This window comes from Macrosteles quadrilineatus, unplaced genomic scaffold (genome assembly GCF_028750875.1).
Source record: "Macrosteles quadrilineatus isolate MER2022 unplaced genomic scaffold, UCM_ALF_1.0 Scaffold_8__2_contigs__length_117827958, whole genome shotgun sequence".
NCBI classification, from domain to species: Eukaryota; Metazoa; Arthropoda; class Insecta; order Hemiptera; family Cicadellidae; genus Macrosteles; species Macrosteles quadrilineatus.
Genome location: NW_026542601.1, coordinates 29573059 through 29589527, shown reverse-complemented (window position 1 = coordinate 29589527; position 16469 = coordinate 29573059). Strand labels below are relative to the sequence as shown.

The 16469-nt window shown below is 40.3% G+C and overlaps 1 protein-coding gene across 12 annotated transcripts in view; it reads right to left on the bottom strand.

Moving 5' to 3' along the window:
• Positions 1-16469, bottom strand: part of LOC129000828 (G protein-activated inward rectifier potassium channel 3-like) — a 92083-nt gene that overhangs the window by 19190 nt on the left and 56424 nt on the right. For all 12 annotated transcript variants that reach the window (XM_054427857.1, XM_054427869.1, XM_054427858.1 and 9 more), the window contains 3 exons: positions 12065-12179; positions 8221-8503; positions 7002-7276 (listed from right to left, as the gene is read on the bottom strand). In XM_054427857.1, coding sequence (XP_054283832.1) covers positions 7002-7276; positions 8221-8503; positions 12065-12179 — 673 coding nt within the window. The remainder of the gene's footprint in view (positions 1-7001; positions 7277-8220; positions 8504-12064; positions 12180-16469) is intronic.

Sequence of the window (16469 nt, the reverse complement as noted above, 5' to 3'; positions counted from 1 at the left end):
TGTTTCAGACACCTCAAACGAAAGGCCACGGACGGCACAGGGAGGCTTCAATTCGCGTCCGAAACACAGCATCGCAGGAGTGAATCCAGTAGAGTCGTGGACAGCTGTGTTGAGGGCGTACTGAAACTCCACCAGGTGGTTGTCCCAAGACCTATGGTTGCCTTTCACGAACTGCGCAATCATAGTCTTCACCACCCGGTTCTGCCTCTCGACTGGGTTTGACTGTGGGCTGTAGGGGGCCGTCGTCTGTAGCGTGATGCCCCACTCAGCAGCTAACTCTCGAACCAGTTTACCGACGAACTGCGTGCCGTTGTCCGTAATCAACACATCCGGAGCTCCATGTCGAAGAAGGATAGCCTTCAGCTTCGTCACCACATTCTTTGCGGTTGCAGACGCAATGGAGGCGAGTTCCGTCCATTTGCTGAAGGTGTCCTGCACCACGAGCAGAAATCGCTGACCCCGCTGTGATCTAGGCAATGGGCCTACCAGGTCAGCAGACACTGCGTACCACGGTCCTTGGGGTTGTCGGAAGTACATTTTCCCAGCTGGTTTCGTTTGGGGTACTTTATAGGCCTGGCATTGGGCGCAAGACCGTACATAGGCCTTCACCTCACGACGCCAGTTAGGCCAAAAGTACTCCCCACCAACTCGGGCTAACGTTTTCTTCACCCCAAGATGTCCTGCCGTAGCCGTGTCGTGGTTTTCGTGCAGCACCACGGATACTTGGTCGCTTGGCACACACACCCTCCATGTCGTAGGTCGATCCTTCCTCGAGACAGCACGATACAGCTTACCGTCGCGAAGCTGGTATCTCGAGTATCGCCCAGGGTGTTTGCTGACCCGATTGCGAAGGCGGTCATACCAAGCACCGTGGCTGCCCGGCGGGTTACCATCGTTGTCCACGTCGGAAGATGGGTCGTCAGTCTCCTGCTGCGTCGGACCAGGAGCTTCGTGATCGATAACGTCACCCGCCGGATCGTCACCGAGTGAAGGTTCGTCACCTTCAGCATCGGTTAGGCGTCGTAACCGCAACTGTTTCCTAGCGCCGCGTCTGGTTAAAACTCCGACCTCAAACGTAGGTTGATCGGGTTCACCAGACGAGAAGGGCACTTCAGGGACCGGCTGACGAGACAGGGCGTCGGCCACTCTGTTCGCTGTCCCCTTGCGGTACCTTATCTCGAAGTCGAATTGCTGCAACTCCATAACCCACCGAGCCAGGCGCCCACTAGGCTCACTGAGCTTAAGCAGCCATTTTAGGGCGACATGGTCGGTTATCGCAATGAAGTGGTAGCCTTCGAGATAAGCCTTGAATTTCCGAACAGCCCACACGAGAGCGAGACACTCCTTCTCGGTAGTTGTGTAGTTCTGTTCGGCCTCAGAGAGTAGCCTACTGGCATACGCAACGACCACTTCTCGGTCGTTTACACTCTGAGTTAACGCTGCTCCCAGGCCATAATTCGAGGCGTCGACCTGGAGCACGAAGGGTTGGCTGAAGTCGGGACAGGCGAGAATTGGGGCCGTCACCAAGGCGTGCTTCAGAGCTTCGAATGCCTTAGTTTGTTCGGGTCCCCAGAGCCACTTGGCGTTCTTCTTCAGCAAACCTCGAAGTGGTATGGTTACCGAAGCGAACTTCTCGACGAATCGCCGATACCACGACGCAAGGCCTAGGAAACTGCGAAGTCCCTTGACGTTCGTGGGTGCGGGGAAATCCTGAATGGCGCGGACCTTCTCAGGATCCGTGGCGATTCCATCTTGGCTCACGATGTGTCCCAGATACTTCAGCTCCCTACGGGCGAAGTGACACTTCTCGGGGTTTAAACGAAGGCCCGCCTCGCGTAGGCGGCGAAATACAACCCCCAGAAGTTCTAGATGCTCCTCGAAAGACGTCGACACCACCACAAGGTCATCAAGGTACGCGAAGACCTTCGGCTCCAGCTCAGGCCCGATGACTCTATCCAGAAGGCGCTGGAAGGTGGCACCGGCCGAGTGTAGGCCAAACGGCATGACCTTGAACTGAAAAAGGCCTAGGCCTGGCACAGTGAAGGCGGTCACGGGGCGACTGTCGACGGCCAATGGCACTTGCCAGTAGCCTTGCTTCAGGTCCAAGGTACTGATAAACTTGGCCTGCCTGAGCTTCTCAAGGATGGCGTTAATCCTAGGCAGAGGATAGGCGTCCTTGATCGAGGAGTCGTTCACCCTGCGCATGTCGATGCAAAAGCGGTATTTCCCAGTCGACTTCCGGATCAACACGATCGGAGAGCTCCATGGACTCTCGGATGGTTCGATTACGTCATCCTTCAACATGGCAGCTACTTCATCGTTGATGACCGCTTGCATTGCAGGGTTACGAGGGTAGTGGCGCTGTTTGATCGGGACTGCGTTTGGTTTGAGCCGAATGACATGCTCAGTCAACGCCGTAGGTCCCACAACAGCATCGAAGAGAGGAAGTTCTTTCTCGAGAAAATTCTTGAGATGTTGTTCTTCCTTAGACGTCAGCGGTTCCAGTGTGCCCGTCGCACAAGGAAGTGTCGTGGTCGTGTCGAAAGTGCCATCGTGGTTGACGTTTATTCGTATGAGGTTAAGGTTTCGAATACACCTCATACCCAATACGACGTCCGTGGTGAGCCCAGGCACAAAATAGGCTCCGAGTATGAGGTTTTCACCTAAGATCTGGGCCGGGATGTGGTACTTCGTCTCAATCCGACAACGTGTACCATCAGCCATCCTCAGGTCCGCCGAAGATATCTCAGGTTTTACCCCACACTCGTCGAAGTGACGAACAACCTCATCCCCGACGAGGTTTACAACTGCTCCGGTATCCAACAGAGCGTGAAATCCCTTTCCAAGGAGCGTGACGTCGACAAAAGGTCGGATGTCTGTCGGCTCAGACGATTTTCCAGCCGACACGTACGAGGTGCTCACGTAATTGAGCTCGGTAGAGGTCATAGATGGCTGCGCTGCGGGCTCAAGTGACCTCACGATGCCTGAACCCGATTCAGTGAAGGCCGTTATGTACTGGAGCCATGAGCTCCATTCTTCGGAGGTAGTGCAGCCACGGGACGTGGGCTCAGGCGACCTCCGGCGGCCTGAGTCCGTCTGGCGTTTCCCGCGCGACAACCGCAGCTCGTAGTGGCCACTCCTACTTGTTTGCAGTAGTAACACCGCAACACCTTCGGCTGAGTACAATCCCGGAAGACATGTCCGCGTGCATCACAATTCCAGCAGATCGGAGGGTTGCGGTTACTCGGTGATCGAGGTGGGCTCGTAGACGGTAGGCCCCAGTTTCTATTGTTAGGAACGCTGGCGGTCGTATGCTTTGGCTGGTTACCCCCGATCCTCGCAGGGTTATCACCAGTGCGGCCGGTCTTTGGCGAGGTAGGTTGCGGTTTACGGTCGGGCTCAGAATAGTCCATCACCGCAACATCGACAAAACGGTCCGTTCGACGCCTGGGCGTGTAGGCAGTCTCAGGTACCAATGCTTGAGCGACTGGAGGGGGAGGGCGGAACAGCTTGCGCTCCCGTAGCAGCTCCTCGTATTCGTCGGCTCGCTCGATGAGGTCGGGTAGCGTGACAAAGTCATGACGTCGTATCATGAACTTGTATTCCGGCCTCATGTTCAAGTACACCAGGTCGATGGTTTCCTGGTTAGAGAACGTGCCGCTCCGTCGGATCAGGGTTGTCAGAGCAATAACAAAATCTTTAAACGACTCTGTTTCACCCTGAGTGCGCTTCCGTATTTCGTCATCCAAGTGTCGATGATAGCCGGCAGGGAAGAACTGGACCTCGAATGCCCGCCTAAAATCGTGGAAGGAACGCCACATCATTTTGTTGTTCCTGTACCAGAGGAGAGCTTGGCCATGTAGAAGTGAAGGCAACGCCCGTAAAACGTCTTCTGGCGACAGGGAGTAGGCCTCCCGCAGCTCCTCTAGACGCTCCAGGAACGAAACTGCATCTCGTCTACCGTCGAAGCGCAAGTTCCACTTCCGGACCTTGTCGCAGAGGGCGGACGACGTTTTAGCAACATCGTCAGGTCGGTCATCACTCCGTAGGACATACGACGACCGGACACCTCCGTATTCATCCCTTGTTCGAGACGGGACTGGGTATCGGGAGGTTAGCTGGTCGATCTCGTGTACTGGAAGCTCAGCGTAGTCCTCATCACGTCGTGAGCCCCGCTGTTCGAGGTTCAACACCTCGGCTAACGTTTGCTCCATGCTGCGCAGGTCGGCATTGGGCGGTAGGCCTAGCATTTGGCGTATGCGGTCCAAACTTCGATGTATTGGGTCCTCGAAGGGGTATTCCCGAGGCAGAGACCCTTGAGCCGAGTCGAAGGTATGCTGGGCATCAGTAACGTCCTCTTGTCCGGCGAAGGACAGTTCGTGCGGTGCCGAGGTGACCGCAGCAGGTGGGCTCTGACGCTGGAACGTAGCCCTGGGTAGGCCTACGAGTCCATAGGTACCGGGTGGCCTCCACGCAGTAGGATGATGAATGGACCCCGTTCGGTAGTCAAAAGGCGATGGGCGTGGAGTAGAATCATGCATCGAAGTTCGGGCCTGGTTATCTAACACCTGGCCAGTCATAGGCACCTCCTCCTGGGAGGTTGCGGGGGTCTTATCACCAGCGTTGATCCGCCAGTATAGGCAAAGGCGCCTGCGAAGTTCCTCTACCGTGCCATGGGTGGGTAGGTCGAGTCGCTCCACCTCAGCAATCAACTGTAGTTTAGACAACCGGTAGATCCATCCAACGCGAGGATCTTCCGTTGGGGCGAGCGGAGCGGAGTAGCCGGTCGAGGTCATCGGTCGTGTGTACACCGTCGATGTGGTGGTAACCGTCGATGCGCAAGAGCAGGTGGGGATAACCGATGACGTAGTCACCACGGCACCAGCCGTGGTTAGAACTCCTGGCGTCGTACAAACTTCAGGGAGCGAGTTAGGCATAGCTGCAAAGTATTAGTGCACAACAAAACAAACAAATTGCAACAATAATTTAAAAGGCTGAAATTGATTAACAATTATGAAAAATCCACAATAAACCTATCTAAATTCAAGCCTAACGTTGAACAGAACTATCTAAGTCCAAACGAGACAACTTAAAAAAAAAATTTTTTTTTTTTTTTTCAGCCTAAGTCCCAACCAGGTACTCAAAACCCAGAAAATTTGTTAAAATAGGACCAAGTCCAAACTGCTCCAAAATCCAATAATAAAAAGGCTAAAATGCAATAGGCTACTGTAAAGTAAACGTTTTACCTGAAATAAATAGGCTATCACACAAATAGGCTAAAATATTAAACGCTAAACACCAATAGGCCTAGGCTAGCAATAGGCTACAGTGACGAAACTAGAAAATATTTAGGCCTAAGCTACCTAATTAACTAGAAATGCTAGGCTAGAACGTTAACGTAGAATAAAAAATAACAGTAGGCCTAGGCGAATACTTGAAAGGCTAGAGCGGTTAACGTAGGCTAAAATCTTACAACTCGACGTCAGCTGCTACAGCGATCTTAGCTTGAGCTCACCAAGTACTATCAGACTATCCAATCACTGGTCCCTGTTCGGGCGCCATTTATGTGACGTAATTTTCCTGGCGGACGACAAGAGGTAAATTACGCCACCGGTAAGAAAACGAGATCCCAGGATTCGCCCTAGTCTGGTCGCGGGGAGTTTCCCAGGAGTCGATAGTGATTCGGATAGCCTAACTTTGATAGCCCTGGTTGTCAGAGCTCGAGACGAACGTTGCGGGTTACTAAACACCCTACTCGAAATCACCACTCTAGCCTAGGGCTTGTGGGGAAATAAATAATTTTGACTTGACTCTGTGGGCAAATATCTAAATGACACACTACTAGCTAACTTAACAAATCAACAAGTAAGCTAAGTAGGCACTCCGCTTACCTACGGAGTTACGTCGTCACCCTGAAACAAACAAGGTTAGTACAAGATAGGCCTAACCTAGCCTAACTCCCACAGAGTCTGAATTTACTAAAATGATAAGAAAACAAGTTAGCCTAAGTGATCCAGGTGAGGAACGAACAAAAAAAAAACGAAACTAAAAAGGTGAAACTGCTCCTTGAGCCAAAAACGAAAAACTAAAACTTTAACTTCCTCACGTGTTCAACTTAGACCAACTTCGACAGAACTTGTCCAGCAGAAACCTGTCTGCTGGAACAGACTTTGGTACGTCTGGGGAACTTTAAAAAAGGGGTTTTCAGAATTAAAAAAGAAAGTCCCAAGACGGATTATGAAACGTAATTGAAAATATATTTCACCAACTGCAGTACTTTACTCAAATTGTTGGTTAAGGCGTATGACTAGGTCTGCGAATCAGGCCTAGCCTTCAAGTTCAACCAAGTTAAGTACACGAAAACTGGTCAAATAATATACAATAATCTGTAAGTTAGTTACAAAACTTACCCGATGACGAAATTATATCAAAATATTCACTACGAAACAATACGTACGAACTTAAGCTTTCAGAGCTTGCGATACGAACTTAAACTTGCACGAATTTTCGAGAGCGAACCAAAAACGAAACAAACTTACGAAAAGCCGGGATTACGAATGACCAAAACTTCACAAAACTTCTTCTTACTTCACCTTCGTCTCAGAATCGAGACGAAAGTTAAAACGATTCCTGATTGGTCAACGAGTTACCGAAACAAAAAAAAAACTGGCAGCGAAGGCAGGCGCATGGCAGCTCTAACAGGCTTTATAGCTGCCTCGCTCACAAGGTGGATCAGCTGCTCATTATTCTCTCCCGTAGCCCGCCCTCAGACGCAGTCGAACAACCCAAACAACCAAACTGACACCAACGTCGTCTGCGGTCTTGGTATTTGAGGTTAGGTACGATGTCAGTTTAGTGTCGCGACTAGGCTTACTCAACAGCTTATGTTTAGCTGTTTAAAGTTCGTGGTTTAGCCGTTATTTTACCCCCTACACATTTGAACCGTTACAATCTAAAGGAAATATAAAGGTAGAGATGATTTCAATAGAACAAATCGTCACCTTTCTCCTGATCAGCTGTGCCCTGACATGGGCCTCGATGATGTGACTCTTCCTCATATCTCCCACCCGGAACATGAGACAGAGCTCCCCGTCTCTTTGACAGATGACGGCGTGTCTGCTGAACAGCAAGGTCTGGGTGCGTTTCTTGGGGCGAGACAGCTTGGCGAACACCACACCCACCATGAACGCTTGGATCATCACTCCCGTGATGCTCTGCAGACACATGACGAAGATGGCGGAGATGCAGTCCTCTTGGGTGACCCGGGAGCCGTACCCTGTAAATTAACAAGGTTGAGATGGAAGTGGTGATTTTGGTAAGAGAAAGTTTAAAGAAGGTTTATCGAAGGGTTGAACTAAGGAGGTTTTTTTCGATTCCCAAGAAAATACAGTTTCAGAAAGGATGAAATTGGAAGAGACGCAGCATGGTGGTGGAAAAGAATGTTTATGAAACACCCTGAATCCTGAAAAGGTGTACAAATAAGGGAGATCTTGAAGTGAAAATGTAGAAAAAACGTGTTTAGGGGATGAATTCTTTTGTTGCAGCAAAAGGGCTGCAGGTTTTCAGAAATAATGAGAAGAAGAAGATTGCTAAATAGAAGAAAGGATATTTGTTTGATATATATAACTTTTTATAAAAAAAGTTAAAGGACGTTCTATTCAATGCTCTATACAATGGCAATACAACAATTAAGATTGTAACTAGAGTATTCTGTAATGTAACAGTGAAGATACAGTAGAACCTTAATAATAAGTCTCTCGTGGAGATGTTAAAAAATATCACTCGTTGTCAAGGTTGACTCCTTATCGTGATTTGCAGTAGCAAAATAATGTTCTACTTGCAATAACATGTGGTAATTAAGGGTAGAAAAAACAAGGTCATTTAAAAATGGCATTATAAAAGGCCTTTTGCTATCGTGGGTTTCTTATTGAAGTTCCACTGTAGTGTCTATAAATTGTACTGAATCAGTTTGTTACAATAAGTAAAAAAATCATCTTCCTAAAAACCACACACCATAGACAAATAGAATTAAATATAGACTGACAGCAGTGCTGTGGTTAGCATATGTTCTGGCGTCCACCGCTAGGAGTGTCGTGTAGTTGAGGCGCGCTCGCTACCCAACTCCACGGCACTCCTAGCGGTAGACGCCAGAACATATGCCAACCGCAACCACAGCACTGCTGTTGGTCTAAATTTAATTCTATGTGACTATGCACACACCTATCGTATGCTGCGTCTCCACGCTGAAGAGGAAAGCGCTGGTGAAGCTGTGTACCCCCGTGACGCAGTGTTGTACTGCTGACGTCACCAGCGGCGTGGTCGTGTTGACGTTGTAGGGGTCACTCGGGTCACCCGGGTCATCTGGGGCTCCTATGACGTCACGGTGGAGAAACACGATTGTCCACCAGACTATGGCGAACCCCAGCCATGACAGGAGGAAGCTGCAGGCGAAGACGAGGAGGGTCCAACGCCACTGGGCGTCAACCAGGGTGGTGAAGATGTCCTGGAAGTGAAAAGAAAGATTTGGAGATAATTGCAAAAGAAAACGCAATGTAAATTGAAGACGAAGACACCGTGGCGATAAAAATTTTCTTGAAAAACGATATTAGGATATTAAGTACCGAATAGCGTAATAGGTTATTTGTAAAAAAAACAAATAGCCGTATGAAGTAAAGTTAAGTACTTTGTTAAAGTACGTTAAACAATCGTATGCTATTTTATATTTGATTTGAACAAAAAATCGCTAGATTAAGATGCACTTCTTAATAATAATATAATTTACTTTCACCACACCAAATACTAAGTAGACTGTTATACTTTTTGGTTTAACCTCTGTAAAAAACCAAATAGCTGTATGCACACTGTAAAAAAAGGAGAAGCATTCAATTGACACAGAATTAATCAAGGCACACCCAACACAGACTCAACATACAAGGTTTTACAAGGTTTTTTTAACAGTGCTCGTATACAAGATCCACGTGCAATATATAAATGAAATTGTAATTGATAATATGTAGATTTAAAATATGTACAATTTGGTCAAAACTGTGTGTACAATTTAACAAAAAACACAAACACAAAATCAAAACCAATTTTTCTCAATCCAAACAATAGAAGTAATTGTGATGTTTTCATTTACGTGTCTAATTAATGATAATTTTGAATTTTAATTATAACTTTTAAGTCCTAAACATTTTTTTTATACTCTTCATTGTTAAAATCCACAACAGAAGACGACATACAAGGGTCAATGAACTTGTTGGGGACGATGTTACAAATTAGTTCGGCCTGTTTGCTCCAGTTTAAAAGTTTTTGTTTCAACCATCATCTTGTTTGTGCTTCTTCATTAATAACTTAAAAGGTCCATACTATCCATACGCATACTTATATTATAATTTAAATATTTGCCTCTTTATTTTTAAGAAGTGTTCTGTTTAATAGTGGGTGTATAAAATCGGCAAACAACAAGTAAAAGGTCATCAAGGAAAGTTTTTCGGGATTCGGGTGTATAAAATTCGCCCAATAACATCAATATTGATTATGTTTGCTGCTGCCCTTCAGAGGATTCACCTGATGTGATTTGAAGCAGGAAAATCCCGCTTTGCTGTTACAATAAAGCACAATTTTTCAAATGCATTGGTGCAATATTCTATAGTAATGGGGGACAGTATCCGAAACTACACAGGTATTAAAAGTTAACTAAAATTTGTATATTAAAATATAATTATTTAGTATAGCTTCAAGAAAATAATAACTGGAAATTTAATTGACACCGGGTCAATACAGGCAATACAGATCAATATTGTATCTCCATACAGTGTGGTCACTCTGTGTACTTATGAAACATTTAATATCTGCAACATTCAAGAGATTAAATGCATTTAAAACTAATTTGAACTATGGAAAAGGAGATTTTTTTCGAGGGAAGACTTTTTCACGTTTTAGATGAACTGAATTAGTGTTATTAAATTTTATTTTATTTAAGAGTCTGTTTATAATGAATTGAGAGTAAATTTACATCCATCTTGGCTTACAAAAAAACTTATCTTAGACCTTGAGATTTCTCATATTTTATTTTAGTCAAAACCTCAAATCAGTATTTTTAATTTTGTAACCTGTTAGCTATATTATAATATGTGTATATATATATATATATATATATATATATATATATATATATATATATATATAGTTTGTATGACCTATATGTTATTTCGTAATATTTTTGTGAATTGTAGAACAAGTAAATAATTTCTAAAAAATGTAATTGTATTTGTAGGTTATTATGACCTTTAAGAAGGTTTATTTTTACTGTATATTATTTTAATGTAATCTTTATAAAACTCAGTTAGTTTCTATGAGCTGCAAAACATTTTTTTGATATACTTTTGTATTTTTCAATATATTATTGTAAGATACTTTACATACCTTTAACTGTAGGTGTTAAGAGATTCCTTTACATAACATGCGTAGAATATTTTAATTATAAAATTAAAAACAAAACTTACAATGATTGTAGTAACATTATATTTTTATAGAGAAAACAATTATAAAATGTTTACTGACGTTTATTAAAAAACAAATTATAATGCTTGGATGTAGTCTTCGTTACAGACAGGTGATAGTTTTCAATAACAAATTTAGCGAAACACAATTAAATAACTTTCAATAAAACTTAAAAAAAAAGTCATATGAAAAATCTACACCATAAACCAAAGAAGGGCAAGAAGTACTATTTTTAATTCCTCATTATTTTAAAAGTGTTTCAGCAAATTAATAATAAAAAATTTCCCGTGATTAACTTCTGCAAACAGTTTCTTTCACCCATGATGCTCGTAACTTTTTCCAAGTTCCGCTAAAATCACTTAAGTAATAACCAAAGTTTTGGGAGGGATGAACTTACATTTCGAGTTCTTTATGCAAAACAAAAAACTAAATATTTCACTGCCAAGTTGAAGACAATATATTTGAGAGCAACGACCCTGCTCAGTCCTCGTATCTGACGCAATTGTTGCGGAATTAATCCGACTATATTAAGCTCTCATTTTGTATCGAACTTCATTGTTAAACTTGGCTGATAAAGTTAATACAGAGGAATTATTTTCAAAGTTATCATAGATCTTTTGCAACTTCATGATCACGTACATTTTGATTAATTATAATTGAAGGACTGTGTATTTTTTCAGCAAATACAAAGAATGTAAGAATCGACGACAAATAATATGAGACAAAAATATGAGACAAAGAAGAACAATGACGAAAAATTTGGAAACGGCAAAGATTTGTTATGATATGGCAAAATCGGTAGCTCGTTTTGGTGTTTATCCTCATTAACACATAGGTGCGTTGTTGTAAACTAAACGTTCCATTTTATTTTAGGGAAAATTTTTACTAAAACACTAGAAGGTTATGAAATTAACGTTCTATTTTCATAATGGTTTGAACGTTTTATTGACGACGAAAAAATAAACAAATAAATTAACGATTAAATACAATTGCAACTGTGTACCTGAAGTTACCTTCCTCCTTACTTTGTTACCGCCTAGGCTTGCAACTGTTACCATATTGTTGTAGTTTACAACCGTTGCTTTAGGATATATATGCTATCGTGGAGAACTTGTAAATAAATTCGCATTTGCTTTGCTATCTTATGACACGTTTACAACTGCTACTCCAAGAGGGACTGTTATTAGCTACAACCGTTCCTTTGGTACCATCAGTTATGGTAAAAGCACTTGTAAATACATTCGTACAACAAACTTAGACGATTTAAAAACCTTTTAGGATTTTTACTTGCAACTGTAATTGGAAGCTATAGCAGAAGTAGGCTACTTGTAAATTATTCATTCGTATTAGATATATGTAAGCTTACACGCTTTAACTTTCATTGTGTGAAAATATTATTGCTAGTTACAACCGATACTTTGGCTATAAGCTGTAGTATAATTACTTATAGATATGATCGTCTTTACCTCGTAATTAAAGCCGTTTTACAACTGCTAATACATGCAACTGTTACTAGTTACAACCGTTACTTTGGGATCATAAGCTATAGTAGAAGTACCTGTAGATACCTTCTTCTTCGTTTCGCAACCTTCCCCTGAACCACGTTGCAGTCGCCATGTTTGAACACCACTCGTCTACGGACCCTTCTGGAGCTGAACCTGGTCTGTCGGTACCTGAAATCACGGTTACAACTGTTACTTTTTAGAAAACGTTATAAATAATAGTTTCACATTTGAAATTTTATCCCTTTATGTTTGATTATCACCTTTAAAACTGAAGTAGACATGACATCTTAACAGATTAGTAAGACGATGTGTTGTTCAAATAGTCGATCGAGCTACTCGAATACGCCACTGTCAAAATCCAGTTTTACCCATTAATAATTTATATCAAATAAGCTGGACATGACACAAAAGGTGTTATAGTTTACTATACGTTTTCCTTTCAGTTGTGTGGTGTCAAAAAGTTAGCGTATTTTACAGAAATCGGTAACTGTGACCAGTGCACTCTGCTTGTGGTTCAATCCAACTACTTATATTTTTATTATAAAACTAGCAACAGCTTTACATGGACATTATTTGCTTATTTATACTTCATTTATTTATACTTCTATCCAGTGAAAGTGTTTATCTTTTGTAATAGTAAAAATCAATATAGTTACTTTGATTTTAATCCCTGGTAAGCCAAATATTAGCCTACGACATTTAAAACTTGTACTGTATTTTTGTAATATATTTATAGAACACAATGTATATATACTGAATTAATGTCTAGCACAACAAAACATAAATAAACTACACTCTTTTTTGTCAAATTAAAAATTTAGAGCAAACATGTGAAATATTAGTTCTCATTTAAATGAAACAATACGATAAACTATGTGGGTTAATCGATTTACACAAGTATAACAAAACTGAACACAATTGTCCAAGAGTAGGCATAATAACAAAATCGTGAAGATATTTAAAAAGCCTTAGAATCGATTGCATTGATACAATTCTATGTTGTCTTTGATCTCAATTTATTATTATTAGTTTTGTGAAACGGTTGTATTAAGTGGCACGATTTAATTTTTTTTTAGTTTTTCCCAACAAAAAGTGACCTATTTTTGAAACCATGTTTAACGATTCTTACTCAAAACAAAGGTCTTCATTAGAGGATATTGTGTTCAGAATGTCAACAAGTTTTCTAGCTCAGCTAAAAAATAAACCTCTTAAAATAGCAAAACATTGTAAATGTTTTCTTAGAAACGTGATGCATTATATTCAATATGTATTCAATAATGAGCACACTTTATTATGCTCACGATTCTTATGTAGAAATTGTGTATAGACCATGAGCATTCTTTAATTTAATATATTTTATGAATCGACAATCATTAGTAAACGTGTGTGGTTTATTTTGTAATCCGGTATTTTTTTTCTAAGATGTTTTAACTTTCCTAGTTATTTTATACAATTATAAAATATTATAGTTTGAATTTACCAGCGAAAAACTACTATTTCAGTTTTGACGTTTTACAAGTACCTTCTATAACTACCTGGTCTTAATATTTTGGGTGAGTACACACTTTTTAAGTGTTTAATTTGTGACGAAAGCGTTAGAGTACTTAATAAAAAGAATCATTGAAACCATTGTTTTGAAACTATTTAGCTACATATCCCGTAGTATGAAAGTAGTATATTGAACTATGGTTTAGTATTTCTTTAAAATAAGTTTTCACTATAAGGGAACTGGTTGGATTAATATATATAGTGTACTTTTCATACACAGATATTGTTTTAACCGAAACTAAATACCCGTGCGTGAATCCATTGGCAGAAATTATATTACAAATACTTATAGGTACAATACAACTTCTATGTATACGATTTACCTGCTATGAAAGCATGTTATCACAAACAATGTATTGTGCATCTTAATAGGTCTCGGAATTTGCTTCCGAGGCAAAACGAATAACGCAATACCCTTTTTATTTACTTTTCAAAAATTATGTTTCTTTGACACAGTTATCATAGGTTAATTAACTACTAACTTATAATGCATTAAATTCGTTGATTTTATATCCACGCCATAATGAGTGAATTGCCTACCTCAATCAGGTTACAGTTACCAAATAAGTAGCCTATTTATAAATCTATTTACCTAGACTGTTTTAACTTTGTTACACTCTGGCTGTGAAATTCAACTGAAAGATCAGCAGTTCAAATTCAATTTCACATTCAAACCTTTATTAAGAAAATTGGTAAGCAATACTGAATCTTTGAAAGCGAACTTTAAAAATATATTAAACTCTAAGGGGAGAGAAACCCTAATGGAAATTACCTTTTTAGTAAACATTCATCCCTCCGCAAGATTATAAGCTTTAAAATGACACTTCAATTTCAAAAATATCTTAAGTAGGACGGGGGAAAAATTAACAGAGGAAACCCTTATCGCATTAAACTATAATGAGTTAAATCCATTTTACTTTACTTGCACCTAAAGAAGGAATGATGATGTGGCCGAAACGTCGTAACCTATTTTCCCCTCATCGCTCAAAGTCTAACTGCTCTACTCCCGTCAGTCTATTCCACTACGTTACTTAACAAGTTAGAGTTAGTTCTAACACTTTGATCTCCTCACACATAGACTTGGCCAAAGACCGAGCAATTATTGTAATTTCCGCAAATCGCTGAGAAATGTTTTCTCTCATTGGTCGACCACGAGGTCCAAAATAGACCCTGATGAAGATGAATACAGGTTGGCACGGTAGACGTTAGAAAATTGGATCTATGCAGAGCACATTCAATTATACAACTAACTAGCAACAGTGCCCGTTGTGGTTAAATACAACGGTCTCTAGTAAGATAATGGTTATGAAATCCATACACCACTTTACTCACTAATATTAATGGTACAGATTAAGCACATAACATTAGATAATTATATTATGCATACTGGTAAACCAATTATTGCCATCTATAAAAATTATTGGTTTTTCTTTTCCGAGTCGGGTTAGCTCTTTTACCCAACGGATTTTAATAATTTTGGTCTTAAACTAAAGGTATGAACGTACCACAGATTTGCCATAAAGCATCGGCATTCATTTTGACGTATATTTTCAAAGAATTTAAATTTTATTATTTTTATTTTTCGCTTCAATTAAAGTTGTATTCCAGCAGTTCTGTTTATTTTTATTTTTTCACCTCAAATATCTAATAAAATCAAACTTTCATAATTATTTGCAAATCTACACAAATTAGGCTTTCCAACGACCCATTAAGTAACAAAATCGGTCCGGTAGAAGTCTAGATTTAGTTGTACAAAGTTTAACAAAAATATATCTAATTCAGTATTTTCTCACTACTATAAATTTGGAGATCACTTAGATTATTGCCAATAACTTTTAAATGGTGGGGAAATCGACCAACGTGGATGGGATATTCTAAAAGAGAATAAAATTTACTACAAACAACTACTATGCATTTCTTGTAAATGCTTAATAAAGGCAGCCAAAAGCTGGCTACAAATATAAACTTGAAAACAGTAACTTTAAAAAGCTGTTTTTAATGTATTTTTGTTATTTTTACTTTTTTACCACAAAAATATAATAAAATCACACTTTCATAATTATTTGCAAATCTACATGAGTTGGGCTTTCCAATGACCCATTAATTAACAAAATCGGTCCAGTAGAAGTCTAGATTTAGTTGTACAAAGTTTAACAAAAATATCCCTAACTCAGTATTTTCTCTTTACTATAAATTCGGAGGTTGCTTAGCTTTTTTGCAAATAACTTTTAAATGGTGAGGAAATCGACTAAAGTGGAAGGTGATATTCTGAAAGAGAATAAAATTTCCTACAAATTGATACCATACACTTCTTGGAAACACTCAAAAAAGGCCGCAAAAAGTCGCACCCAAATAAAAGTGTGAAAAACACCGTTTTCAATGTATTTCTTATGGAAAACATGTTTTTTTTTAAAAATTCACCATAAATCATAACAAAAACAAACTTTCATAATTATTTGCAAATCTACACGACTTAAGCTTTCCAACGACCCATTAGTTAATAAAATCGGTCCAGTAGAACTATAGATTTAGTTGTACAAAGATTTTTAAAACTGAATTATATATAGAATAGATGAGACGATGGTTAATATGGTTTCAGAGAGATTTAGGACTAAACTGGAATAATACAAATCAGTAATAAACATGTAAATGAATACAAATAATCAAATAAAGTCATTGACTAAATATAAAAGTTGAATTAAGTTCAAATTTAGGATTAACACACTAAACACTTTTTTCATATAAAATAAGAAAACAATTAATTCTTTGTGTTTAAAAATATGTTTAAGTATAAAAATCCGTCCAATAACACATGACCATAATTTACACTTATACTGTTGACACACAAGATGGTAATATAAAAGATGGTAAGTGGTGATACTATAGACGAATCCATTTAAATATACTATT